The sequence below is a fragment of the Pipra filicauda genome, unplaced genomic scaffold, assembly GCF_003945595.2.
Source record: "Pipra filicauda isolate LSUMZ 115617 unplaced genomic scaffold, ASM394559v2 scaffold264_size1072897_pilon, whole genome shotgun sequence".
NCBI classification, from domain to species: Eukaryota; Metazoa; Chordata; class Aves; order Passeriformes; family Pipridae; genus Pipra; species Pipra filicauda.
In genome coordinates this window covers 303,734-331,394 of record NW_024104381.1, presented here as the reverse complement: position 1 = coordinate 331,394, position 27,661 = coordinate 303,734, and the positions used below count along the sequence as shown (strand labels likewise).

Sequence of the window (27,661 nt, the reverse complement as noted above, 5' to 3'; positions counted from 1 at the left end):
ACGTCCTTGAGCCAGGGATGGAACTGCTGCCTGTGCCACCGAGGCTTGAAAGTACACATAGATCTTACGTCAAAGAACACCTTGACTTGAGACAATCTTGATTTTTTTATTTATGTTTAATAGTATTTATAATTTCTAATTTACTTATACATTATGTATAATATATATTACATATTACACATCATAATATATATTATGCATCATAATATATATTATCTATTACAAATAATAGGTAATATATTAAATATATGCACGTATAAATACGATATATATTTATTTATAATTACTTGTAATAATTATTAATTTTTATTATTATTATTATTAACTATTTTATTTTTATTATCGTTTTACATTTTCCAGCTGGGCTGAGGGGACGCTCCGCTCGGGTCCTCCAAGCCGCTGGGGGGCGCCACGTCCCCCGCGGCGTCCCCGCATCCCCTCTGGCCGCGCGCCCCGCGCCGCTCGGTGGCCTCGCCGCCATGTTGGCCGCGAGGGGAAGCGGCGGCCCGGACCCCGCCAAGATGGAGGCGCGGAGCCCTCGGGGGGTTTAGGGGTCCCGTCCCCCCACCCCTCGACCCCCTGCCCGGGGCCCATGGAGCGGTTGTAGGGTGAGCCCGGGGCCGGGGGGGAGCCGGGGGTCCCGGGGAGCGCAGGGCTGAGGGGGCGGTGGGAAGGGGGGGGCAGGAGGCGGTGCCGGCGGGAGGGGCCTGGGGCGGTGGGAGCGGCGATAAATCTTATCTCCTGCGAGGGAAAGGGTGGGAATTGGGATTGTTCAACCTCCAAAAGGGAGGCTCCTGGGTGAGCTGATTGCGGCCTGAAGGGGTCAACGGGAAAGGATGAAGAGAGACTAATTCCAAGGGCCTGGAGTGACAGGACAAGGGGGAATGGGTTTACACTGCCAGAGGGGGGGTTGGATGGGATATTGGGAAAGAATTCCTCCCTGGGAGAGACTGGGATGGATTTCCCAGAGGATGCCTCATCCCTGGAAGTGTCCAAGGCTGGGTTGGACGGGGCTTGGAGCGACCTGGGACAGTGGAAGGTGTCCCTGCCCGTGGCAGGGAGTGGGATGGGCTGGGCTTTAAGGTCCCTTCCCACCCAACCATTCCATGATTCCATGGTCTCACCTCCACCCAGCAGGAGGGCAGCTCTCCTCATTCCCTGGCTGGCATTCCAAGGGCCGTGGAGGAACTTGGGAACACGGTGGGGGAGCTGGGGGTGGTTCCCAGGGAGGGGTCGGGTGTTTGTCACAGGAGGACTTCTAGGCATGAAAACTCCCAGGGACTGATAGGGACAAACAGAATTATCCCTGACTTAATTATCAAATTAGTGCCTGTTTAGGGCCTCCCCTCCAGGGCTGCTCTGTATGATGCTCTACATAGAATTACAAGTTATTTTCAATATTTTGCTTTGTTAGAAAGCTTGAAAATGGCTGTTGCTGGGGTGTCACACCTGAACTCACTATCACAACGAACCATTAGAGAGCCCACAATGTCTGCTTTACACTCCCTGCTGTGTTTCCACTTCACACACAAGTTAAAAACTGTCCTTTCCTGGAAATGAGACTCTAAAACCAAACCTGAGCTTGAATTAGAAGTTTTAACTTAACTTTCCAGGCTGTGCTTGCACTCTCTGAGTCCGGTAAGATCTTTATTCTCGAGCACCAAAAGCTGTGCTCTGGTGAGGTTTTGGTCTCCTGAGAAGGAAGTTCTACTCCCAGCACAGGCAGACGTCTTGTTCCTGTGGTCTGTGTCAAGTTTTCGAGTGGAAAATTCGATTATTCATGACTCCTCTGTGATTCATGGATTCCTCAGACGTTGCTCCGGTCCAGTGGCATTTTCCGTGGCTCCAAACAGCCCTAAGTCCACTGGTGCTTCATTCCCTTGGCTGCAAGTTGGTCCAGGCACAGCGCTGGGAGGTAAAACGTCGGATATTTAGAAGTAGAGCAGTAGGGGAGGGTTAAACTGGGCTCACTGAGCTTCTCCTTCCTTTAGGAACGTGCACAGGGTGGAACCGAGGGAGGTTTTCTGTGCCTGGTGGGAGGTTTTCTGTGCCTGGTGGGAGGTTTTCTGTGCCTGGTGGGAGGTTTTCTGTGCCTGGTGGGAGGTTTTCTGTGCCTGGTGGCTGCGTCCGTAGGTTTTGTGGGAGCCTGGACGTGGTTTTTAGAGCTTGGGAAGGCGGCACTCGGGAGCCCCGAGATTGAGCTCTGATTAAAGAAAACTCCATCACTGAGGCTCAAACTCACCGAAACTCTTTGTCTGTAAAACCGGAGGCTGAGCCCGATAGCGCTGATGAAATCAGCGCGGAAACAGTTAAAGCCGTGGCTCGTTGATGCCTCAGCCCGGGGTCCTTTTCCTGGAATGCGGGCTCAGGAAATGCACCTTTAGTCCCCCCGGGCCCTTTCCCCAGCCCGGCAGTTCTCGGGGCTCCCCGCCCCGCCCGGCGCCCTTTGAAAGGGCCACTCAGAGCCCGGAGCATCGGCGGGAAGCCCAGAGCCTTCCCGGGGCCGCCCGGGACAGGAATCCAGGGATAATAGCCCCGGGATACCCCTCCAGCAGCGACGGTCGGTAAGTCGGGCTGCGGGTTAGTTCAAGCTTAAGGTGGGCAGCTCGTGGTTGGTGTTATCAGCCAGAGATCTGCCGTAAAATCGAGGGGTGTGATGAGGTGGAAGTGCTTCAAGATGTATTTGGAGTTTGGAGTTTGAGTTACTACCACTGTTATTTGCAAACCTGAGTGTTTAATGTGCTTTAATCAGCCCTTCCCGAGTATTTAGAGATATGTTTGATCCCTGGGGATGATTTTATTCCTGACAGTGCCTCACTTCAGAGGACTGTAATGCCATAAAAACCATCAGAAGCCTCTAATAAAGTCATTAAAAGTCCTTTTTAATAGATGGGCAGAGACTGAACAGTTACAGTGCCAGGAGCTTGACTTGGTGCTAAAGCTCAGATTTTTGTCATTACTGAGCCACCTTGAGCCTGTTTTGTCTGCAGCTGAGACCTTTGGCTGCATTCCTCAGGCAGGACTCTGGGAATTCTGCTGATATTCAAGCTGATCATGCTGGCTCTGATAACTGGGTGTAGTAACAAATTCATTTACTGGAGCTGGAAAATTCCATGAAAGACAATTCACATATTGCTTTGAAAGTTTGGGGCTTCACACTTTCAAATCCAATGTTTTGGATTTAGAAGTGAAATTGAAATAATTATCATTAAGATTGAAATAATTAAACTACTGCATGGACTAAAAGTTCAGTAAAAACATTCCCAAAGTTGCAGTTACCCAGGCAAATTGAGGAGCCACTCTTGGTAATTCATCTCACGCTTTAGCCTTGATTTTACCAAAAAGGCAGTTGCAGGACTTGTTTCAGTATTGCCCGTGACCAGATTCATGTTAAAATTGAGATTTTACTGTAACTAGGTCCAGGGACACATCATTTACTGGTTTATTGGTCTGAGCTTTAGTGCTGAGAGTAAAATCAAGGATTCCTGTTTTTCTCCATCAAGTTCAAGGTGCTTTTTTCCAGTGAGGAGTTGAGTTAGACCATCCCTTCTCTTCAAAGATTTCAAACCTGTTGTGTGGGGCAGAGGAAAGTGGATTGTGCTGGGAACATGAGTCACTGCTGCTCTTTGGGTGGATTCTGAAACTGAGACCAATTCAAATAGCTGCAGGACTTCCCCTTTTGTTCCCTTCCAGGAAAGGATTGTCACCTGCTCACCCAGAAACTGTTCATTTATCAGGTGGGGTGGGGGCTGCAGCAGCTTTAGCAGATTTTCATCTCTTGGAAGTCAAAGGAGGTGGGAATGTGCTAGTGATGGCCATCAGCTCTGGCTGCTGCTCCTTTGGGAGTCAGGCCTGGCTGTCCTGGGCTTTCCCTGCTGGCTGGTTGTGACTCAGCTCCTCATTCCCCACCTCTGACTCAGGGGTTTCACCAGAGTTTGCTGATCCCTCCTGGGCACTGGCAGGTCCCCAAGTTCCTCACCGTGGTGTGTCACTCCTGCAGAGGCTCAGAATCCCAGACTGCTTTGGCTTGGAACCTTAAAGCTCATCCAGTCCCACTTCCTTCCATGGGCAGGGACACCTCCCACTAGCCCAGCTCTCTCCAAGCCCCATCCAGCCTGGCCTTGGGCACTTCCAGGGATGGGGCAGCCACAGCACCAGTGTCCCAGTTGTCCCGTGGCTGTTTGCTGGATCCAGCTCAGAATCATGGAATCACTGAGGCTGGAAAAGACTTCAGCATCAATAAGTCCACCATCAACCCAGCACCACCACCATGGTCATCACCAGCCACGCCCTCAGGTGCCACATCCACACATTTTTTGAACACTTCCAGGGGTGGTGATCCCACCCCTGCCCTGGGCAGCTGGGCCAGTGTTTTATAACCCTTCCCACCACAGATTTGTCTTCATATCTAACCTAACCCCCCTCTGGCAGGACAAAGCAGGCAGGGCACGGGACCACCAGCATTGCACAGCATGGTTTGAGATGTGCCTGCAGGGCTAATTTTAAACCTCGGTTTCCTGAAGCTTCTGAGGAGGTGGAAGTGGTTAAACTCCAGCCCAGGTTTCTCAGCCTGACCTTTCTCAATTTTAGGTGCTGTTACCAGCTGCTCACTGCCACCATGAGCTCCCCCAGCCCTGCCCAGCACCCAGCAGCTGAGAACACCTGCAGGATCACTCTGGGACAAGCTCACCAGGTAATTTGCTGTTATTTCTCCCACTTATCTCTGCTGTTTTCCCCTCAGAGCAGTGATTTCTTCCATTAAATCCAAGCTCTCCAAGTACCTTTAAGTAAGGAGAATTTACCCTAATGGAGCAGGGCTTTCATCCTAAGGAGTTGTGTTATCTTTCACTCTCAGATCATTTATGAACTCTCAGTGGTTTGTGAACATTATTTAAAGGGGAAGGAAGGGAAAACTGGAGATAGAAAAATAATACAGTACCTATTTTTGTGCTGAACCTTAGAATATTCCATGTCCAGCATTCCTCCTGGAGCTGCACTCTGGGACAGCTGTATTGGAGCTTTGTAACCTTGTGTTAAACTTTGCCTAGTAATTCATCCCCAGGCCTTTTTGGAGTCTGTTTAGGTGGCTTTGGACATGGAGTACTCCTGTTATCACCTGTTCCTGGAACAAAAGGTATTTGTGGGTGCAAGCCAAGGCCAACGTGGCAAGTGTGTGTTTGGAGTGTGGCTCAGTACCAGCCACTCAGAGAAGAGAGGTTTGCCAACAACAGCAGAAATCTGGTGTTAAAAAAATCAGGAAGTCTCCTCCAAGCCAGGCATCCAACCTTCCAGAGCCAATTCCTTGTAAAAAAACCCATCCCCCTGATGTCAGGGAATGTGGTGGGAGTGGAAATAAACTGATGGGAAGTTGAGCATTTCCCATTTGAGGCTTTATTTAGAAGCTTTGAACTGGAGCCAAGCCCTGTGCAGAACTGATGTCAATGCTTATTTATTCAATTTGCTCTGCATGGGGAAAAAAACAAAAAAAGTAAATAGGCTCTGATAATAGTGACAAAATATTGATTGTCAACACTCATGTCCCGGGCAGGGTGGAACAAACACTTCCATCAGGACTGGGGGAGCTGAGGGCCCATTTTAGAATGATCCAGCTGACTGGGTTGCTTCTTTCATCAGAAAGAGACTTCTGAGAAGTTCCTTCAAAACCCATTCGAGAGTGGTCATTAGAGAAATGACTGAACAAACACATAATTTCATCTTATTAAAAGCCATGTGCTGATACAAGCACTTACTGGAGCTGTGCTGAGCTTTTTCCTACTGCAGAAGCTGGTTTTTGAGGAAGAGGCTTGAGGCTGGACACGAGTTGTTGTGTTTGAGCTGGAAAATGCATTTTAGAAACACCATAATGAGAAAACAGAGCAGACAGGTCCACAGAGGAGGGGAATTTTTCACAGTTTTAGAAAACAGAGGAATAAACACCTTGCCAAGGTGCTGCCTGGGAGCTGAGTGACAAATGACATCTGTGACAAGCAGCCAAACCTGCTCTCCTTTTGTAGGAAAAAGGTGCTGCAGTGCAGTTGGCCTCTTAAAAAGATCCCAGACTGGTTTGGGTTGGGAGGGACATTAAAGCTCACCCAGTGCCACCCCCTGCCATGGGCAGGGACACCTTCCACTGCCCCAGGTTGCTCCAAGTTTATCCAGCCTGGCCTTGGACACTTCCAGGGCTGGGGCAGCCACAGCTTCTCTGGGCACCCTGTGCCAGGGCCTCCCCACCCTCACAGGGGGGAATTTCTTCTGTGTATCTCCTAAATTCCCCCTTGTCCTGTGACTGCAGTTCCTGATGAAATCTTGATTATATAAGATAAAAAGCACCCTGGGTATGGTACAGGTGCTGCACAGCCCCTGGAGGTTCCCCCACACCCCCAGAGCAGCTTTGAGGCACGGGAGCCTTGGTGTTAATTACCAACACCTCGTGTTTAATGCACTGCTCTTGTTCTGTGCCTGTTCATGGGGGAAGACCTGGAGAGATCCTTGGCCTGGGCAGGGCAGAACTGATGTGTTCCCAGCAGTACTGGGGAAATCCAGGCACAGTGGCCATGGAATCACTGCCCAGGCCTCCATTCCAGGGCTCTGAGTTTACAGCCTGCCCTCCCAGGAGGGAGGTTCATAGGAGTTCATAGGACCATTGGTGGGATTAGAGCCTTTAGAGCTGCCTACCTGCATTCCTGGGCTGTTTTCTTTTCTCTTGCTGGATGGCTGTGCCAGAGGGGTGGGATTTCTCTCAGCAGGGCTCTGCTTCCTGTCATTCCAACAAAACCCTGCTCTGTGTTCCAGGTGAGACCCAGACTGCCACTCCTGAGGATTCTGCAGGCAGCAGGAGCCCAAGGAGACACTTTCACTCTCAAGGAGGTGGGCTCACATTCCAGGCTGTGCCTGGTCCTGCTTTTTTGGGAGTTGGGATAGGACTGGCTCTTAATTTTTCTGTACTTTGAACCCCTGCCTGCAAAATGAGGATACTTAACCTGTAGGACTGTTCTGGCTTGATTGATCATAATGCCCCTGGAGGAGTTGGAGTAAGAGTGTGAAATATTATTTATCACTGAAAATCAGAAACCTCTGTAGAGAAAGGAAAGATGGGATAATCACATTCCTGAGAGAGTGTAGGAGATTCTGTTCCATTGTGCTACCCTCTGCTCAATGTACCAAAGCCTTAAAAATTGGATTCCAGTTGATGTTTTTTAACTTTCCCTTGAAATGGCTTGTCAGCTTAACCTAAGAGACCCTGTGTATTCATTTATTTTAAGATTAAAATGCAATATATGTACACGATTAAAAAAATGACAGTGTGATTTACAAGAAGATCCTGCCTACAAAGAATTAAATGCAGTGGTTTTTTATTGCATGTGTCAAATCTTCCTGCAGAGCCCTGTGACTTAATTTAACACTTATGCATTTAAATAACTTATTTAGCTTCTAAAAATTTGTGCAAAAAACCCTAAATTGGATGGTTTAAATGGGCAGAGCTGAGTTTTAAGTGCAGGTTACCTGTAGGGATTCACACTTTAACTCAGCTGGGTTTTCTGCAGTGAGCAGAGCACTGCTGGCAACTTTTTGGAGACCCTTCAGGGTCACTTTGGTGGGTGATGGGGGGTGGAACTCGCCTGTATTGTGCTTCAAGCACTTTGCTTTCCCCTTGGGAAATTCCAGAGGAGTTCCAGTACTTTGGATTGTAGCTGGAGGGTGTCTCCTCTCCATCCTTTGTGATACTAATGGGATTCATTTTACACCTGGCAAGCTGTGTCCTGAGGGGCAGCACTGTAAATGTGTGAGCAGCCTTTAGGAACAGCTTGTTCCTTTAACTGGGATGGTGCTGTTTGTCCATCTTTGCCTCAGTTTTCCTCCTTGTCCAGGGTTAATAGTTACAAACCTCACAGCAATGCCATAAATCCCAACTCTCCCTTGGCTGGGAGGCACAAGAGGTGTGATTTGACTCACACTGTACAGGGCAGCAGGAGGCAAACACTGTGAATTCAGGTCAGTTCCCAGGGGTTTTGGGGGTTTGGTTTAGGCTGCAGGTGGGGCTGAGGGTGTGTTCTGTCCCCACAGGTGATGCATTACCTGGGCCAGTACATCATGGTGAGGCAGCTCTATGACAAAAGGCAGCAGCACATGGTCTATTGTGGAGGAGATGAGCTGGGAGAGCTGCTGGGCCTGGAGAGCTTCTCTGTAAAAGATCCAAGGTAGGAAAAGAGTCACCTTGAACCCGGGTTGTCTGACAGGGGTTGCTGAGACAGGAGCTCTTGGTGTCACTGTCACTTAAACCTCCCTGTTGGTGATGGGTGTGACAAGGGGGAGCTGAGCTCCTTGTTCTGAGGAGCCAGGGAATGGCCCAGGCACTGAGCTGCTCGAGGTGACATCTCTCCCCCTCTTATTTCTGCATCTCCTCAAACCCCTGATCTCACTGGAGCAAAAATCCGCATCTGCCTTGAGTCCTGAGCTGAGCTTTGTAACAATCAGTGAGGAGACAAACCCCCCCCCCGTGGTTTCCAGTGTCCCTCTGGATAAGGAAAGGGAATTCCTGGCCCTGTCTGGGAGGGTGCTGGTGGTTTCTGTGGGAACACTGACTGTCCCTCCCTCCCACAGCCCCCTGTATGACATGTTGAAACGGAACCTGACGGCGGCTGCACTCACAGGTAGGTTGGTCACAGTCCGGGCAGGGCCTTTCAATGTAGTGTTGGTATAACCTGGTAAGTAACAAAAAACCAGACACAGAAATGTTTGTCAAGTTGGAATAAACTGCTGTGAAGGTTTTGAGACGATCTCTCCGAGTATGTGTCTTTTCTGTGTGTCAGTAGCTGTGATACCAGAGCAGGGAGCTGGCTGAGTGATGTGGCTGCCTCAAATGGCCAAATTTCAGAGAGCTAAATGCTGTGGATAAACAAATCACCGTGGCTGAAGTGTCCCATCCAAATCAATATTGATTTTCTCAGTATTTTTCAGTTTCAGAGCTGCAGCTTCTCGTTCTCACCTCATTTTATACTTTCATAATCCATAACAACACCAGAAACCCAGCGAGCTCTGCAAGCCAGAGGTCTGGACTTTAATCAGACACTTGAACCTTTAAAGGTCACTGTTGCTTTCCCAGCTCATAAGAGAAATCAAATCTAGCTCCATCAAAAGCCCTTCAGTCATAAATGAAAATTTATTCTTAAATTAATCCTGGCTGATGGCTTCCTTGCAGCCAGCTCCCATTGTGGGGCTGGTAATCTCCATTGGAAAAAATCAACTGGGAGAACTGTGGAGTCTTGTGCCATATTTCCTGGGTGCTCTAAGCAGATAATATGGACTTAGTTCTTTACAAAGGCTCAGGCTATTTTTGCACAAGTGCATAAAAAGCTTGTGCAGATTTAGAAACTGAAAAAACATGACCCTGAAGTGCTTAGTCCTCTGCTTTGAGCCATGCTGGTGCCTCTGAGGTCCCCCTGCTTTAATTATAAAGAAGGATCTTCTTGAGTGGACTCTCCTAAACCTGTAGAATAACCGTGTGAGTGCTGCTTCCCTCACTGGTGATGTGCTGACTCTTCCCTAAAGCAGTTTGTGTGGAGAGCAGAGGATCCCAGCAAACACTCTGCTCTGCTGCCCTGTCCCCTCTCCTTGCTCTGGGCCTGGCTGTGTGTGTGTGGTGCAGTCCTGGTGTGACCTTAAACCTGCCAGAGGGAATCCTCAGTTAGTCCTGGGTGTGTGTGTGTGTGGTGCAGTCCTGGTGTGACCTTAAACCTGCCAGAGGGAATCCTCAGTTAGTCCTGGGTGTGTGTGACTAAAACGAAACAAGCTTGGCAGACCAGACCTCGGACAGATCCCTAGGGAGGGTCACTCCAGGTGTTGCTTTTCCTTCATCCCAACACAGGAGTAACTAGAGGTGCCTCAGGACTTAAGAATTCTTCATGTTTCGTGTTCTGCAGTAGCTGCTCGTGTTCATTGGCCAAATCAGGGCTTCTCAGCTCATCGTTTTGCAGGTTATTTGACCATTTTTAAGTGCACTTGGAGAAGGAGAAGTGGCTGCAGCACATCTTGAGAATGAGGAATGAGCTCTTACATAGGGCTCTTCATCAGACCACCATCTGATCTAACACCTTCCTTGGCCAGCTTTCTCCTTTCCTTGGCCAGCTCCTTCCCCCTTCCTTGGCCAGCTCTCCCCCAGGAGTGACTCCCACGAGGTGTATTTAGGAATCCCTCACTTCAGGGACATTTTGTGTGGGATATGTTGGCTCCAAAAAGGGAGCCTTCCAGTCAGTGCAGCGTTTTCACACAGTGAAAATTTATAAAGTGTTAGAAGGGCGAGTCTTCGTCCATTCCAGTGTCCCTGCAGAGCCAAAGCAGTGATGGATGAGCCACTTGGCTTCTGTTTTCCTCCAGGTAGTAAATAATCAGTGGCTGCAGGAGCTGAAGGGTGATGGCAGCAGGAAGGGAAAGGTGAACTAAAGCAATAAGGGACAGGAGCCGTGTCATCCTGTCCTGGGTTTTGCTCCATTTGATGGCCACTTTGTGGTCTAATTTTTGCCTGTAGCAACAGTTTTGAGTGTCTTCCTATCAGTGCAGTGATTCATGGTGTGAATCAGACTCATCCTGTGTGCCTGGCACTCTGCAGGGAATGTCTCTGCTAAACTGAAAGGGGAGCAAGCAGGAGCCATCCTTGGATCTTTTGTTCTCCAGCCAGCCATTCTGTCTGAAGGACAGGCTTCCTGAGTGCACCTCCTATTATATAGAAAGTTCTGTTAATTGGATTGTTCTTGCTCTTTAGCTTGGTCTTTTAATTAACTCTTGGGGCCAGCAGAATCATCTGGATTAAATTGTGTTAGGGACGTGTCCACAGCTGCCCAGGAAAGAGCTGGCTGTGCATGGAATTTTCCCTTCTTTAGTCTAGTCTTTGTTCTTCATGCCCAGACCCTTTAAAAAGGTGTTTTTCCTGCCTCAGCCTGAGATGGAATCCTCAGGTAGTTATAAAAATCTTGCCCTTCCCCATTCCCCTTCTTCAGATCCCCCTGGATCTGATCCAGGTGGGATTCCCCACACTCTGGGTTCCTGCCTTTGGCAGACCTTGTGTCTTGTCCCTGGAGCTTGTCATGGCAGGGCAACCTGGAGGAAAAGGAGCAGTTTTTTCCTTTGGGAAGAGGATTCTTCCCTGCTGTGAGTTTTCCTCTCCTCCAGGGAGGCACAGCCTGTGTTCCATGGGCTGCTGCCTCCACATTGTTCCTGAAGGGTTTCTCAGAGGTCTGCCAAGCCTGGCTCGTTGGTTGCTTGTGAAGCCCCTCTTGTGTTGTGAGAATGGTTATTACTGGGGAAGGTTTTTTCTCTTGTTTTACCTGCCATCTAGATGCTGCACAGACTCTCCCAAAGGAGCAGAGCGTCGATAAGCCAAGCCAAGACCAGCTGAAGGTAAACCCACTGCCGAGTGGTTTCTTTTGTTGTACAGAGTGCCCCTTCTCTGTACCTGTGCATGGTGGACTGCCAGAACTTTGTGCTGCTTGGCTGCCAGGTCCTCACCTTCCTGAAAAGTTCTTGGAGTCCACAGGCAGGGACAGAGTGACCCTTCTCTGTTCTCCTCATAACAGAGTTCCAGTCTCTGAGCGCGTTTCTCTGGGGTGTAGCACTTCTAGTCCTCAGTTCCTCCAGCGTGCTCTGCCTTTTCATGTCTTTCCCCCTCTCTCCCATCCCCTCCCTGAGTAGGAATTGCCAAATAACTAAGCTTTCTAAAACGTGTGACCAAGTGTTTTGTGTTTAGTTAGGATTGTTTTTCGAGCTTTCAGGCAGAATTGGAAACCTAGGAAAAATCTTGGCGCCTTCAAACTCGTCTCCAGGTGTGCTTTGGGGGGAAGGCAGCCTGATCTGGGAGGTGTCTGTTCGCACTGGGGGTGAGAGAGTCACAAATACCACAGTTTTACTGCATGAATGATGGCAGCCTTGGGACTTCTGCCAAGCTAAAGATTTTTCCTAGGTTGGAAGTACGTGTTTGTGCTGATGACAGGTGCCTTAGGCTTTGTCGAGGGTAAATAGTGTGTAGGTTTTGCTCAGAAACTTTTATTCCTCCTCATAACTGCTTGGTCTTGTCCTGCAGCTGGTGACTCGGAATGGAAGTGCTACATCCCCTTGTCCCTATAAGCTCTGGTGGACTAACACCTGGATTTTCCTTCCTGCAGTTTAGCCAGGAAGAAGGTTCTGATGCTGGGACCACGGAGGGGGAGGAGAGCAAGGCCTCTGCTTTGTCTACCTCGGAGCAGAACTGTGACACTTGTGAAGGTGAGTCCTGGCTCTCCTGCACCAACACAACGTGCACCAGCCCTTCTGCTCCTCCTCTGCATCAGCAAACACTGGAGGAGGATTTTGGGACACCAGTAACCCCCTGGTTTGGAGCACAATCATTAAACCCCATCAGTTTATGCTGAAGCTTGAGAGAACACAAATGTTGACCCAAGGTATTGTGTGAGAGATGTGTTTTCTGGCTGGGCTGTTTGGTCTCATAAGCAAACAAGTGCTTTGAAGGAGATGGCAGGTTAAACCCCTAAAGCACATCTATCACTGAACAATGCCACAGAAAATCTTACAGACCTTGCTGAAGGGTATTTTAAGTGCTGAAATTACACTTGTATCTATTTATCTTCCCAAGGGACTCTCCTGATCACACAGAGCCCAGACTGCACTGTCTGCAGTCATTACCTGCAAACCAATCAGGGAACTGAGCAACAATGGGGTTTTTTTTGTATCCAGCACAAGTGTAAGACAGCTCCTTCATATTTAGACATTTCCTCTGGTGGAATGTCTGGGGATTTCTCACTGGGTCACTCATTTGGATTTCAGATGTTAGGGAAGCAATTTTGCTGATTTTTCTGCTTTCTATTCTCAGGTTGTTTTCATATCAAGGAACCTAATTTGTAAAAGCAGGTCTTTGTGAGTGTGGGTATTTCCAGATCAAATCATATTTCCTGTATGCACAAAAGAGGGAGAAACAGCCTTGTCTGTGCCTTTGAAACTCGGGAAGGGAGAGAGTTTCAAGGTTATCTTGAAACTTATGCTGAGTTTGGGATCACAGACTAAACTGCACAGGCTAAGAAAGAGGCTGAAGCATGGGGAGTGTGGATTCTTACCTTCCTGCTTCCTGTGTGAGCCTGGCTTGCGAATTCAGGAGCTCCCAGCGTTGGAATCTGAAGTCAAACCAGTTCTTTCTGCATCCTGAATCACTCAGGAACTCTGCTTAGTGGTGACTTGGGAAGGGCTCAGAAAGAAGTGTTTGTGTTTCTCTGATCCTGGGATAAAAACCAACCTGTACCAGTGTAGAGGCACTGGGATCACTGGGATGTTCCCTGACCTCAGTCCCTCAGTGCAGGGACTGTTTTGCCAGGAGCAGACAAACCCCAGAGCTCTCAGCAGGAACTGGGGTGAGAAGGAGCAGGAAAGGTTTCTGGAATCAGATGGGGCCATGTTTTTCTCTGCTGGTCTCTTAACAAATGTAGGTGTGGCATGACTTAGACTCTACTTGGCTCTTACAGACAAAGACTTAATAGAAAACCTCTCTAAAAGCAAGAAGCCTAAGCTGGACCTAGTGTTTGAGGAATGGGATGTAGCTGGTCTTCCATGGTGGTTTTTAGGCAACCTCAGAAGCAATTACGAGTCCAGAAGTAATGGATCAACAGATATTCAGACTAACCAGGTGTGTAGACATTTGGAACAGGTGCACTGTGTCCTCCTCCTCTCCTCTTTTGGGTTCCAAGGCAATAAAATATTCTTGTTCTTTCTTTCCCCTTCCCACTCCAGGATTTTCAGCCTCTCCCTTGTGTGTTCCTGTCCCAGCCTTTCACACCAGGTGGTTGGTTACCTTTAGTGCTTTTTGAATAACCCAGACTCTCCCCGAAGGCCCTGGGAGGTCCCTCTGCACTCCAGGAGTTGCCCTTTTGGGTTGTAGGGTGGTGGCCAGGCAGGAGGGCAAGGAGCACAGAGTTGGAAGTCGGGAAAGGGGTGTCTGTGAGCTGGCAGATGGAAGAAGGGGGGTGTGAGAGCAGCCAGGTGCCCTGTTCTCCCCTGGCACAGCTGCCCAGGGCTCAGGAGGTTGTGGCTGAGGAGAAGGGGAGAGCGATGGTTGCGGAGCTGGAGCTCCTGCTGCTCCTGAGCTGAGCTCTGAGGGGTTTTCCCTGCTCCTTTTCCCTCAGGACATTGACACTGCCATTGTTTCGGATACTACTGACGACCTGTGGTTCCTCAACGAGTGCCCCTTGGACCAGGGCAGTGCTGGGCTCAAGGTGAACGTGTTGGACTGTGAGGAAGTGAAAGAAGGTGACACAAAGGTACCTCTTTCCAAGCTTTAACTGATGCCATGGTGCTGTGCTGGTATTGGAACCATCCAGAGGTTAAACTGTGTTTAGAGAAGGCTGTCAGCATTCCTTACGTGGGTGATGCCTTTCCAGCTCAGCCTTTGGGTTAAATGTGTGTTTTCGAGGCATAAAATTAATTTAAAATGAATCCAACCTCCAGCAGCAACTTTACTAGATGTCTGTCTAGATACCTTCAAGAATAATAAATCACAGAATCGTAGAATTAAGGTTGGAAAAGACTTCAAAGGTCCTCAGTTCCAGCTGTCAAAGGTAAATGAAAAGACTCAGAGAGGAAAATGTCAGTTTACATTGACCACAGTCAAGTAGGACCAAGCCAATCCAGCAACAGTATCAACATTCTGGAATAAAAACACTGCAAAAATGGCTTTTCATTCACTTACAGAAGTAGCTTTGATTAGCATGGTGATTATCCAGTCGTTTAATTTGGGTGTGAGGTGCCAGGCACGTGATAAATGGCGATTATTGCAACATTTCCACTCTTCCCAGGTGACTGAGCAGGTGTGTCTGAATGACTTGGAGGACTCTCAGTGCTTAAGTGATGACACGGACACAGAAGGTGCTTCCGAGGTGGGTGATCCCCCAGGACAACATTCCCTGCTGGAGCAGGGACAGCTCATCCCACACCTACTGCTGGTTGTGGCAGGAGGAGCTGATTCCTGTAAAGGTTTCCAGGCCGTAAAAAGTGGCTGGATGAAGTTAGTATGATCTCCATGCAGGTTTTAATCAGGTTTATTCCATGTTGTCCTCTGGAAGGACATCTGGAGGATGGTCCTGGGCAGAGATCTGGAAGTCTCAAGTGAGCACTTTGTAATCACTCCAGTGCCTCACACCCCAAATCCCCTTGTTGTGGGAATTTCTGTGTCAGGATCAGGGATCCCCTGAGTCCTGGGGGTCCAGCCCTGTTGCTGCCCCTCGTTTTGTGTTCCCTGGGATGGGAAGAGAATCCCTGGCTCATTCCAGCCCCTTGTCCTGCCATTGTCCCCTGGCTCTGGTGAGGAGGGTGCAGTGTCTGGGCTGGTGCCTGTGCCCTTGCAGTGCCTCTCAGAGGACACCCCACAGCTTTTCCCCTGCTCAAATGACAAAACGAGGTGGAAAGAGAACAAGCAGCAATTACTGAGCTGTCACCTCTCCCCACTCCCCCACTCCTCCAAAAATCCCTCATGGTGGGTCCTGAGAGACATCAAATCTCTGTTCCTTGAGCTGTCCTTCTCCCAGTCCTGAGGCTGCCTCGGAGGTTTGTTCTGAGGCAGCAGAAGTGCATCCTGAGACTCTTTGCAGCTGATAACACCAAAAAAACCCCGATTTTAGCATCATTTTCTAGCCTGTGCTGGAATAAATGGGGCCGTCCCTGGACAGCTGAGTCATGGCTCTGAGCTTGGGCCTTGCTGGGTGGGGTAATCAAGCAAACCTCTATTAATTGTGCAGATCCAACAGATGCCAAGCGATTAGTGAGCCTGGGAAGTGTATTCCTGACTGATTCCAGGAGCTCTACCCTGGAATTCAGAGCGAGAGACTGAAAATCCAATAAACTGCCCAGCAGAGAACATTGGATTCTTGCAGAGTGCTGAAGGCTGGGAGGGAGGGAGGGCAGGAATTAATGTTTGAGATCTGCACCTGTAGAACACACAGGGGGGAGTCGAGTCCTCGTTAGGCTTTCTGAGGTGCTGAGAATCAAACCACAGGCTTAGAAATCGGGCATAAATCCCTTTTTTTTTTTTTTTCATGAGGCTTCTTTGCTGCTTTTCCTACATAGAGGAAACGTGCACAAGAACCCCCTCACTCACTGCTGGTTTTTGGCCTCCCATTCCCCCAGGGCTGCTGGCAATGCACCAAATGCAAGAAGTTCAACTCCCCGGGCAAACGGTACTGCTACCGCTGCTGGGCCCTGCGCAAGGGCTGGTACTCAGACTGGCCCAAACTGGCCCACTCCCTCTCCCTGTCCAGCATTGCTGCCATGAAAAACAAGGAGGAGGAAGAGGAGGACGAGGGGATAGATGTCCCAGACTGCAAAAGGACCATGTCGGCCCCGGCTGGGCCGCCCACCCGCATGTTCGGGGTGGAACCCAAACCCCCCCCCTGCGGCTCCATCGAGTCCCTGGACCTGGCACGGGCTCATGAGAGCAAAGAGTCTCTGCTGAGCTTGGCTGAGAGTAAAAAGGAGGAAGAAATCGAGTCTCTGGAGAGTATAAAAACGCTGCTGAGCCCCTGCTGCCTGTGCCAGCTCAGGCCCCGCGACGGGAACATCGTCCACGGCAGGACTGCCCACCTCGTGGCCTGTTTCAGGTGTGCAAAGATGCTGAAGAAAAGGAGATCCCCCTGCCCAGTGTGCAGGAAGGAGATCGAGATGGTCATCAGGATCTTCATGGGGTAGTTGGGCCGCTCCAGGCCTTTCTCCTCCAAAAAGGAGCCAGCAGGTTTCTTGCACTTAAGCGCCCCGGTTTCAGATCTCAGCCAACGAAAGCCAAAGAGAATTAAGATTCCAGTCTGCCCCAGCAGGCTGAGGAACCTCTGCAGCATCCACCTTTCCATGCCCCTGGAAATGAAAGCCTGCAGGGAACAGGGAGGGACACGCTGGGGTCGATGCCCCAGCCTGGAATCGGCCAAAATCTTCCCCTTTCAGCTCAGGGGTGTCCCTGGGATTCTCTGTCCTGACAGCTGGTCCTTGGAGAAAACAAGGTTTGGGAAGAGTTGTAACTTCTGGAGTGTTGTTCTCCAGTTAAGTCAGAGCTGTGCAATCAATGCCTTCTGAGGGGGGTGTGATCTGAGATAGAAATAGAGATGAATATTGAGGGGTGGGAAGGGTGGGATTCCGAGGTGGTGGCAGCTTAGATGAGCCTTTTCTCCAAGGACCAGCTCTCCTGAGGGCAGTGCAAAGGAAAATAACCCTGTGTCTGATTTTTTTGGTTGATTTTTAAGGTAGGATTTTTAGGCAAGGTGAAGGTCCTCTTGATCCCAGACAGGAAACAAATCCTCCCAAACTCTTAATCCATAACTAGCTCAGGTCACAGAGAGAATATAGGGATACATTTTGCTTTCTTATTGGCTCATTTAATTTATATTGATTTTTTCATTTAAATACATTTTCTGTCACCTTACATAGCTTTGAAGCCTGTCCAGCATTAGCTCAGCCTCTGCTCTGCCAGCTGGATTCGATTCCAACGGCTCTGTGCCTGTTTTGGGATGTTCCCAGTGCACCTTCCACCTGCCTCATCTCATCAGCCTGCCCAGAATATACTCAGTTTTGAGTGCAGTGTGGCTTTAAAGACAGGACACGAGCCTTTGAGGGGAAAAAACGACTCCTCTAAAGCACCAGTTGCACTCTGGGGGCTGTGCTGGGTGTCAGGGTTTTAATTTAAAAATTATTTAATTAATTAAAGGGGGCTCTTTTTTTGCCCCCTCCCTGTGATTTAACACTCCAGCTCTGTCCTTCAGAGCTGTGCATGGTCACTGCTGGCTGCCAAAACTTAGTTAAAACTCAGTTTAAAAAAATCTCACCCTTTCCTGTGGTGACATCCAAGATTGTGCTCGATTCCCTCAGCTTCCCTGTTTTCCAGGCTTTTTTGGAGGACCAACAGAACCTTCACCTTTCAGCTCTCCAGCAATTCAAGCTCAGTGCAGTGTAGAACAAGCCCTGTTTGTTGTCACCTCTAATTCCCTCTCTAACCCAGGGAGTGCTCGTGGAAACACAGCAAGAGAAGTTCCTGCTCACTCCCTGGTGCTTCCTTAGGCTCTTCCTCCTTGTTTTCCCACTCTCCACGTGCTGGTCCAGCCCCAGCAGGTCCAGGGGGGGCAGTGGGAGCCCCCAAACCTGCCCAGCAGAAGGTTCCAGCAAACCCTGACACCAGAGCTGGTGTTTCTGTGCAAAAACCCCAGAGTAGGTGCTACAAAATCGCTGCAAATCACTGCCAAAACTCCCCAAACTTCCCATCCCCCTGGAGCTTTGGGATTGTTCCCGTGCTGGCTGTAACTGGGATTGTCAGAGACAGTTGTGCTGGCACATGGGTGCACTATCCATGGGAATCAGTCCCCATGGAAAAGGTGATTTATTGTTCCCTTAACTAAAGGGCTCTTAAATCGCTGGTGATGCACTTTACCCACGCTGGAATCAGCAGCTTTACCCAGGCAGTTACATGAAGCAGTTTCTTCCCTTTCCAAGTGGGTTATTCCCCTTTTAAAGTGCTTTTTTCTCCCCTTTCCCAAGTGGGTTTTTCCCCCTTTGCAAGTGGGTTTTTTTCCCCTTTCCAGGTGGGTTTTTTCCCCTTCGCAAGTGGGTTTTTTTCCTTTTCCATGTGGGTATTTTTCCCCACTTCAGGTGGGGTTTTTTTTCCCCTTTTCAGGTGGGTTTTTTCCCCTTTCCAGATGTTTTTTTTCCTTTGCAACTGGGTCTTTTCTCCTTTTCCATGTGGGTTTTTTCCCCTTTCCAAGTGTTTGGGGTTTTTTTCCTCCCTTTTCCATGTGGGTATTTTCCCCTTTCTATGTGGGTTTTTTCCCCTTTCCAAGTGTTTGGGGTTTTTTTCCTCCCTTTTCAAGTGGGTTTTTTCTCCTTTTCCATGTGGGTATTTTTTCCCTTTCCAGGTGGGTTTTTTCCCCTTTCCAGGTGGGTTTTTTCCCCTTTCCAGGTGGGTTTTTTCCCCTTTCCAGGTGGGTATTTTCCCCTTTCCAGGTGGGTATTTTCCCCTTTCCAGGTGGGTATTCTCCCCTTTCCAGGTATTTTTCCCCTTTCCATGTGGGTTTTTTCCCCTTTCCAGGTATTTTTCCCCTTTCCAGGTGGGTTTTTCCCCTTCCCAGGGCTCAGCAGGATGCATTGTGGTACTTAGCGGCACTTTTGAAATACTGTGAATTCCCCTTTGCCACAGTTGCTTCTGAAAACTCCCATGTTTTGCTCAGAGCACTTGGACTGAATCACCCACCTCTGGCCACGCTGAAAACAAAAAGTCAAGAGAGTTTTAAGCTGAACATCCCTCCCAAAATCCCGCTGAGATCCACGTGCTCTTCCCCGATGAAATGGGGTTTTAGTGGGGCAGTTTGGGGTAAATCTGGGGGGTATTTTCAGTGTAAAGCTTTCCTGTCTCTCTGATTTGTTGTCCAGTGTACCCACGGTGTTTACAGCGTGCATTTGCCAACTCCTTGCTTGCTTTTAACTCAGCTATTCCATGTCCACGATCCAAGTTCTGAGATTTCCCTGTCCTAGAAGAATAAGCTATTGCAGTGCAAATCCACTTGTGGAGCTGTGACTTGCCCAGGTTGGGGCTTGGAAGAGTGGGGAGCAGGAGGAGAGGAAAACAATGGTTTATTGCTTTAATTTAAATTTCAATAAGCAGCAGTGCACCAAGAGCCCTTCTGCCACGGCCTGTGAGTGAAACCCTCCGTGCTCCTGTGCCGGTTTTGGGGGGGTGAAGAAGGAGCTCGGAGCTGTGGTGCCACTTGTGGCAGTGCAGGTGGGGTGCTGGGAATTCCCTTTCCCAGGGGAACTCAGGTGGAGTCAGGAATGCTCTCCTTGCAGAGGGCTGGCTCTCTGAACCCCGTTGGTGTCTCCCAGCAGTTCCTCCCTCTCCGGTGGTTTTGAAGTGCAATAAGAGAGAAGAGGTCCTTGCTAGCCCTTCATGCACCCTTGAGCACACCAGTTGTGGGCACAAGTACCTTTTAATACCCAAACTAAAAAGTTTTGTCTGTTTTACTGTTGTGTTTTTGTTTTTATCTCGGTGCCATTGTTTGATGATCACAGGAACCTGCTGCCGGTGCTGTAGGTCAGGTTTCCTTTACAGAAGTTTTGGCACCGGATTTCTGACTGTTGGATATTTAAGCACAGTATGGAAACTCTGAAGCTCCCAAGTGTGTGGTTCCAGCACCTTCTCGTGCTCTGCAGTGTGAAAATGTGTTTGTAAACCCTGTGTCTTGACAGCCAGAGGTCAACCCAGCCTGTTTACTCCCGAGAATGTTTCCAGCTGAAGCGCCTCTTCTCACTTACTCAGTGACTTGTTGGCGGCACATCGGCCTTTCCTTCAGCTCTCCAAAAATCCCTCCTGTGCTGAGGGGTGTTAACGAGCCAGTTCAGCCCAGACAAAGCCTCTACACAAAGGGAGTCCTTTGGAGAAGCCCCTCAGTGCTCCTGTCGCCAGGCTATGGACCCTCTGCCTGTGTCCCGTGTTTATTCTGGAGCAGGGCTGTGGTGGGAAGCACAACCCAGCTTTGCCAGGGCCTGCTCCATCCTTCTGCATCCAGCCCAGAGTGGACCTGCTCCTCAGGAGCTGTGCCTGCCGAGGGGAAGTGGCACTGGGACAAACAGGACTGCAAATGGAGCAGAACCCAAATGTCCCCAACGCCGTCGGGGCTCTGCCTGTTCCGAGCTCCACCTTCCAGGAGAAGAGCTCTCACTAAAGGCCTTTGGTGAAGGCTGACCATTCTGGAAGATTCCATGAGTGAAGAAAGAGCCAGGGCACTGCTCTCCATCCCTTTATCCATAACCAGCGTAAGGAATTCCTCGAGTCCTGTGAATCCTCTTTGCCCCCCCCCCCCCGTGAGCAGTGTCGGGATCCCCGGGAGTGAGACCCACCAGCTCCAGGAGCACAGCTGACCTGCAGACAGCAGCTTTTCACCTCTGCAAATCCTCCTGCATGATCTGTGCACCATGACTGGAATGTTCCCTGCTCCTTTGGGAACAGGCCTGAGCCTGTGGCTGCCTGGGAGCCACATCCCGGCAGGTCCCTCCACGCCTTTCCCTGATGGATACGGGCAGCTGTGGTGGCTGCAGTCCTGTTTCTGTGTTATTTTACCCCAACCAGGTGCTCTTGCTGCCCACACCTCTGTGGGGACACCCTTCCCCTGTCACCTGAGCAGGTGCTTCAGGAAGATGCAGCTCCTTGAACCCAGCAATGATTCGGGGAGTCTCCAACTCCTGGAAGACGCAACCACGGCTGAGCAGCAGCAGGAGATCCACGAAGGCAGCAGGAGCACGTTGTGCCTCGGGCAAAGGTAAAGTCTGGCTCTTCTGGGAAGAGTGATGCCTTCCTGGATCTCCCCATCTCCCTTCCCTTCAGCCTGGTGTTCCCAGGCACGTTTTCCTTGTTAAAGAAACCCCCCTCGTCCCACTGTGCCCCCAGCAGCCGCTGCAGGGACGAGCAGAAGCTCTTGCTGAACATCACCTGTGTGTTTGCACTATTTAACTGAGGCCTGTACCACAGAATTGACCCTTATTTTTTTATGTCCTGCAGAAGATGAATTTAATTAAATGGAGCTCATTCTACGATCCCACGGGTTTAGTTTTCATTTGTTCTGCGTTCCGGGGGAAACCCTTCAGGAAAGGCCAGTTCCTGGTGGAGCAGCCTGGGATCCTCCTGTGTGTCCTCTCCAGGGAGGGGGGACTGTCCTTCCTGGGGTGTGTCTGCCTTGCACCAACTTCTGTGTGTGTGCAAAATCCAGCAGGAACAGCAGCAGCTCTGGATTCCCCCCCTGGGCCAGCCTGGCACAGCCCTTGCTGGGTTGTTTTTCAGCCCGTTCCCAGTTTCCCAGGAGGGCAACCACCACATGGCTGTCCTGTGGCAGTGCCAGGAGGTTTTTTTACCCCTTTTCCAGCTGTTCTAACGTTATTTCCTGGAGCAGGATGGCAGCAGCCCTGGAGGAGGCAGGAGTTCACTAGATGGCACCCACTGGCTGTGCATGGCACGGAGCCCGTGCTGGCAGCTCCCTGCAGCCCTCCCTCCCTCCAGGCTGCACAGACCCACCAGGAAAAGGCACTGAGGGACAATCCCGTGGCTGGGGCTTGGTTTTCCTTGTCCCCCCCTGTGTGGGGACCAGCAGGCTGTGGGTACTCAGGCTCTCAGGCCCCAGCAGGGATTCACCCCAGCCAAGGGGGAGATGCTGCTCCAGAAGGAAAAGCATCTTGATGGCTTTGTAGGAAAACAGCAAAACTCCACCTGTGGGAGAGCCAGAGCTGGTTCCCCATCCCTGGCAGGGATCCCTGTGGGCAGAGCTGCTTCTGTTCCTGGTGCTGCCCCAGCCCGGTCCCTGCCCGTGTTCCCAAAGCAGCTTTAGGGCTGGTTGGAGCCCAGGATTGCCCCCAGCACCGTTCCCACCCTGTCCTGCCAGTCCTGCAGGGGAGTTCCTGGCCCTGCCCCAGCAATCCTGGGCCTCTGGACCCTTTCCTGGCGTCCTGTTCTTGGAGCAGCTGAAACCTCCTTAACCTGAGCCCCCCCACGGGTGGGAACTGGCCCCTCATCCCAGGGGCTGCTCGGAATGGGGGGGATTGGAAGGACCTGGGCTGAGCCCCCACTCTGGGCAGTGGGGGAGGCTCTTAGATCTTTCCAGAAACCCTTTTGCTCCTGGAAAGCCAGAGCAGGCTCTGCCTCTGCAGCTCCGTTTAATGAACCCCCAGTGCTGCCCCCGAGGGAGGAGCTGGGCCCTGGTGCCCACCAGGGCTGGCACTGCCCTGCACAGCCCCACACCCCCCTGAGGTGGGATCAGGCAGGGTTGTTATTGGCCTAGTGATTTAGGGGGATGCTGTAAATGCCAGGGAAATGTCTGCAGAGCTCGAGAGCAGCTTTACAAGTGGCAGCTCTTGTTGGGCTGCCTGGAAATCCATGTTCTGCCTAAAATCAATACCCAGGAGAGCAATGAGTGCCTGGGCAGGGAAGTTGCCTTGCTCGGAGTCCTGCTGGCTCCCCAGCTGTGCTTTGGGTTTTATCCCAAACCAGGGATGCCTCTGGGGAGCTGGGAAGCTTGGGGAGCTCCCCCTGTCCTTGGAGGGATGGGCACAGCCCTGCTCCCCCTCTCCTGCCTTCAGAGCCCCACTTGGCTCTGGGAGGGGCTTTCCCCCCGGGGTGCTGAGCTGAACCCCCACCTACAACTCAGTTTTGGGGTTTCCCATTTTTTCTGCTCACAGGAGTCCAAGTGCAGCCCTGGGCACTCGGATGCCAGGGCAGAAGGCTGGTGCCTTCCCCAGCTGCCTGGAAGAAGCACTTTCTCCTGCCTTTGCAGGATATTTTATTTATCTACTTGATGACTTTCTCTGGATTTAATGCTCTATAGGTGCCACTTTTATCTGTCTTCTCCCTCCTTCCCCTCAACCTTGTTTGTGCAATCAGTGCCCAAATTAAATATTTATGGTGTTCTCTGTACTGGTGAGCTCCCAGTTCCCTTCCAGTGCCAATTAAAGATTTACTAGGTGGGCATCAGCACTTCTGCAGGGCCAAACCAGCCCCCCCTCGTTAGAGTTTTTAAGTGCTTCATTATGGTAGCTGAGCAGAGCTCACCATAAATGACATTTCAGGCACTCCTGGTCCAGCCCTGCAGGGCTGAGCCCCACAGGTGGGGTGGGAGGAGGAGGATGGGGGGCACACATGGAGCTCTGCCTCTCCCGGGATGTTGGGGGGCCTGGGGACATCCCTGGCACGAGGACAGGGTGATCCTGAGCTGGGCCAGGCTCTGAGAGGGACCACAGGGTGCTGCCATGCTCACCCTCCCAGGGATCTCTGTCCCAGCCCAGGAGGTTTTCTCATCCCTCTGCTCTAACATCCATAACTGAGCAGCTCTTCAGATCCATATTTTATTGGGAAGGTCACTGGGGTGGGTCACTCTGCCAGCCCCTTCCCTGGGAGCGAGGGGAGCCTGGGCTGCTGGGAATGAACACAATAAATCTTGAACGGTGCCTGGAAATTTAATAACCTCCAAACTCGGAGGAAAAGGGGAGGGAGGTGGATGGGGGCAAAGAGTCGGGACAAAGGGGCAGGAGCTCGGTGGATGCTGGAGATGAAGGAGGAGGAGGAGCTGGAGGAACTGGATCCCCTCACATCCCCCCTTCTCAGCACCACAGCGGGTCGGTAGAGCAAGAGATCCCCAGGATTTCAGGGAATCAAGGAATGGTTTGCCTGGAAAGGACTTTAAAGCTCATCCCATCCCACCCCCTGCCACAGGCAGGGACACCTTCCACTATCCCAGGCTGCTCCAACCCGGCCTTGGACACTCCCAGGGATGGAGCAGCCACAGCTCCTCTGGGCAACCTGTGCCAGGGCCTCCCACCCTCCCGGGGAACAATTCCTTCCCAATATCCCATCTCACCCTGCCCTCTTTCAGCTTAAAGCCATTTCCAGGCAAAACATGGAACGAGAGGTCAGGGTCCCCCCAGCTCTCCCTGCTCCAGCACAGGCTGTGTTTTGCTTCCAAACAGGAGAAAAGGCTCTTTTTATCCCTCACTTTCTCTCCCTGGTTTTTTTTGGGAAGAGCCCAGGGCTCCTTCCCCAAACCAGCCGTTTCCCCCCTCCCCCTGTCAGGGCCCTGCATTATTCACGTGCTCAGGAGCATTTCCTGGGCTCTGGTGTTTAATCACTGTCACTCCCATCTGTCCTCCCCGAATCCCCTCAGATCTGGGGATCTGAAATATTTATCAGCCCCGTTCCTGTGCTCACCGGTAGAGGTTGCAATTTTCTTGTCGTTAAAGATTTAACAAGACACTGCTCGAGATTTAGGGAGGATTGGCAGGGATCAAAGCTGTTTGCTATCCCGGCTCTCCGGGGGTTTTCCAGGGGCCCCCAGCGGAGCAGTGACAGCACAGACCCCCCCTTTACATCTGGGGTGGGCTTTTGCTGCTGTTTTTAACCGGTTTTGCTGATTCTCATTGCAGGGGTGGGAGTTTTTCCCCCTCTCCCTGTCTCCCATCTCCCGCTGGAATGGTTGAATCCCTGTCAAAGCCTGATATTCCTTGGGGCCAAAGGCAGTCACACTTTGTGCCTCAGCTTCCCCCTCTGTGGTTCGTGGCAAAGGCAGGAGTGGGGAAGTGCTGGAGCCTCTGGAAGGAGCTGTTTGCTGAGCAGATTGACAGGTAGGTTTTCCTGCAGGTTTTGGGAGCTGCACCTGCTCCATCCTAATGGCATCATGCATATGGATAACGCCGCTGACATTTCCCAGGGAGGTCGGGGTTTAATTTAAATCATTCTCGAGGAAGTGCTGGAGAGGAGGAGGAGAGGCCTGATTTGATTCCCTAACGAACTAATAAACCCGTGTCAGCTCCTCCCAGAGCCCGGGAGCCTTTGGAGCAGGCAGGGATGGAGCAGCAGGAGCCCGGCAGTGCCCAGGGGTGGGTGCTGGGGACGTGGGACCTCGGCAGGTGCCAAGGGCTGCGGGAAGGAAGGACACGGGGATGGAGCCACTCCAAAAATCAGTTTTATTGGGTGCTTAAAATAGAGCCTGGCACACAATGTCCTCGCTGGCTTTGCTGGGAGAAGCTCTGTTGCGTGAGATCCACGATGCTGTTCGTGGGGAGAGAACGAGGAGGAAGAGGAGGAGGAGGAGGAGCAGAAAGGAGGAATTTTACTCCTGTTCCCAAAGTCAAGGTAATAAATAAAATCAAAAAATCAACTAAAAAAAAAATAGAAAAAAAGGAGAAATCAAACCTGAAGAACAGCCGAGGAATGGTGGGTTATGGGGGAGAAACCAGTGCCTGGAGGGGAGGAAAACCATTCCCACACAAACCTTCGATATCCCAGATGGATGGAGACGACCAGGAGGAGCTGGAAGCCACCCCTGCTCACCCCCCAACCCCACTGAGCCCCCCAGGCACAGCCAGGAGAGGTGTCCGGGGTCAGTGACAGTCTCTTGGCCCTTGAGAAATTCGGGATCCTCTTCTCCAGAGCGTCTCTGAGAGCTCGGGAATGGGAAGTGCCATCCCCTGGTACCCGTAAAGCTGCTGCCTGGTTAATTACTGCTGCTGCTTCAAGAGAAAAAGCACAACATGTTGTTTCTATTTTGGGCTGCCCTGTGCTTGCCCTGCCCTTGGGGGGCCGGGAAAAGAGCCCTGGAGTCGGGAGCATCCCGGGTCAGACTCTGCTTCCCTTTTTCCAGAGCATCCCAGCTTTCTGCTGCATCCTTGTGCTCTGGGCTGGGAGCTGAGCCCCTGCACTGACCCCTCCTCAGCACCCAGGGGGCTGCTCCCCCTGGAAGGGAATATAAAATGCCTAAAAATCCCTGTTCTCCCCGCTTTTCACTCCGAAATTTGGGGCTTTGCACCCCAAAATATCCCCTCATGTGCTCCAGCAAAACCTCCTGGGTGGAGAATCCAGGCTCCAACCCCTTGGCTGTGGTCTCTGCAGGAGGAAGGGTCTCCATCCCATCCCCCTGGATAAGAGGGATGGTGCTGGTGATGTTCTGCCTGCAGCTGCTCCAGCTCCACGTTCCCCATCCCGGCCTGGGAGCAGGGAATGGTTTATGGAGCGTTTCCCTCAGCACGGGGCCTGGGAAAGGCTGGTTGGTGCTTTAATAATAAATAACAACAACAATAAATAGTGGATGAGGCACCTATGGTGCTCTCAGCTGCTGCCCTGGGAGGGAGGGAGGGAATGGGGGGGACTCACAGCATTTTTGGGGTGTTTTGGGGGTGATTTGGGGGCGATTTGACCCTTCTTGTCCCACGGGGAGCCTGGGCTGGGGGGACACAGTGGGGGGACCCCCTGGGAGAGCAGTCCTGCAGTGAGTGGTGGTGCCTCCCCCTGCCCAGAGCTCCTCAGGTTGCTGCAGTTTCAAAGGAAATCAAATTAATCGCCCATATCTGGAATCTCAATCTGGGCTGTGCAGGGGCAGAGCAGCAGCTCGGGCTGAGCCTCCCCCTCCCCTCCCAGAGATCAAAGAGGTTGTTTCTCTCCACCTACAAAATCACAGCCTTTCAGGGGCTCGGTCCCTGGGGGGTTTTTTGGGGGAATGCTGATGGGTTTTGCCAGGAATGGGATGGTGGAAGGTGTGGGAGACGCTCCCGGGGCTCAGCCCTTGGCAGGATCCAACCAGGGCCGTGTTCACACCCCGGGAACCAACCCACGACCATTCCCACACCTCCCAGCACCAGCTCAGCTCAATCACGGGCAATAATAACACTTTGCATCCACGTTTCCAAGAGGCAGAGGGGGGAAAAAAGGCTTGTTCCAGGCCTGGAATCTGCAGGCACAGGGAGCTGCTCACCTGAGCGGGGGCTCGGATCCAAACCCCCGCAGCGGATCATGGCCCCGATTCAGCCGAGTGTTTAAACCTGCATTTAACTTCCAGCTCGTGCTCGGGGCCCTGGAGATCTCCCTGGGTCCCAAACACGTGCTGGGGAGGCTGAAGGGGGGCCAGGGAGAGCCATTTCCCTCCGAAATAATCAGCCAGCCAAGGCACAGGAGTCGTTTCTCGTGCCTGGCTGAGCCCGAGCGCGTCCAGCAGGGACCCATCTCGCCTGGGCTGGGAGATGGATGGCAAGTTCAGGCAGTTTTTTAACTGTGCCGAGGTTTTCTGGTCCTTTCCAAGCCCTTTGCACGCAGGGGTTGTGTGGGGGGACGACTTGGCATCACCCTGAGGGGGCT

The 27,661-nt window shown here is 51.3% G+C and overlaps 1 protein-coding gene and 1 long non-coding RNA gene across 4 annotated transcripts; both read left to right on the top strand.

The window, feature by feature from the left end:
- Positions 1-487: 487 nt before the first annotated feature.
- MDM4 (MDM4 regulator of p53) lies at positions 488-18,551 on the top strand. 3 transcript variants are annotated; one of them, XM_027747006.2, is made up of 11 exons: positions 488-608; positions 4,591-4,693; positions 6,793-6,867; positions 8,065-8,198; positions 8,602-8,651; positions 11,333-11,394; positions 12,156-12,255; positions 13,503-13,663; positions 14,160-14,294; positions 14,829-14,909; positions 16,156-18,551. In XM_027747006.2, the coding sequence occupies exons 2-11, from the start codon at positions 4,619-4,621 to the stop codon at positions 16,711-16,713; spliced, it is 1,431 nt and encodes a 476-aa protein (XP_027602807.1). In that variant the 5' UTR covers positions 488-608; positions 4,591-4,618; the 3' UTR covers positions 16,714-18,551. The 3 variants fall into 3 exon arrangements, with proteins under 3 accessions (XP_027602807.1, XP_039238223.1, XP_039238222.1); XM_039382289.1 differs by lacking the exon at positions 488-608 and adding an exon at positions 1,475-2,564 and having other exon boundaries at positions 13,602-13,663; XM_039382288.1 differs by lacking the exon at positions 488-608 and adding an exon at positions 1,478-2,564.
- A 414-nt stretch (positions 18,552-18,965) lies between these two features.
- LOC120323443 lies at positions 18,966-21,590 on the top strand. The gene is made up of 2 exons (XR_005563874.1): positions 18,966-19,068; positions 19,110-21,590. It is a non-coding gene; the product is annotated as an uncharacterized LOC120323443 (long non-coding RNA).
- The last annotated feature ends 6,071 nt before the right edge of the window (positions 21,591-27,661 follow it).

Bases quoted from the DNA above. Each gene is read 5' to 3' on its own strand.
- MDM4 (XM_039382288.1), top strand. From the start codon at position 2,329: ATGCCTCAGCCCGGGGTCCTTTTCCTGGAATGCGGGCTCAGGAAATGC. The intron at 8,652-11,332 runs GTAGGTTGGTCA...CCTGCCATCTAG, and splicing joins GACGGCGGCTGCACTCACAG to ATGCTGCACAGACTCTCCCA. The intron at 11,395-12,155 runs GTAAACCCACTG...TCCTTCCTGCAG, and splicing joins CAAGCCAAGACCAGCTGAAG to TTTAGCCAGGAAGAAGGTTC.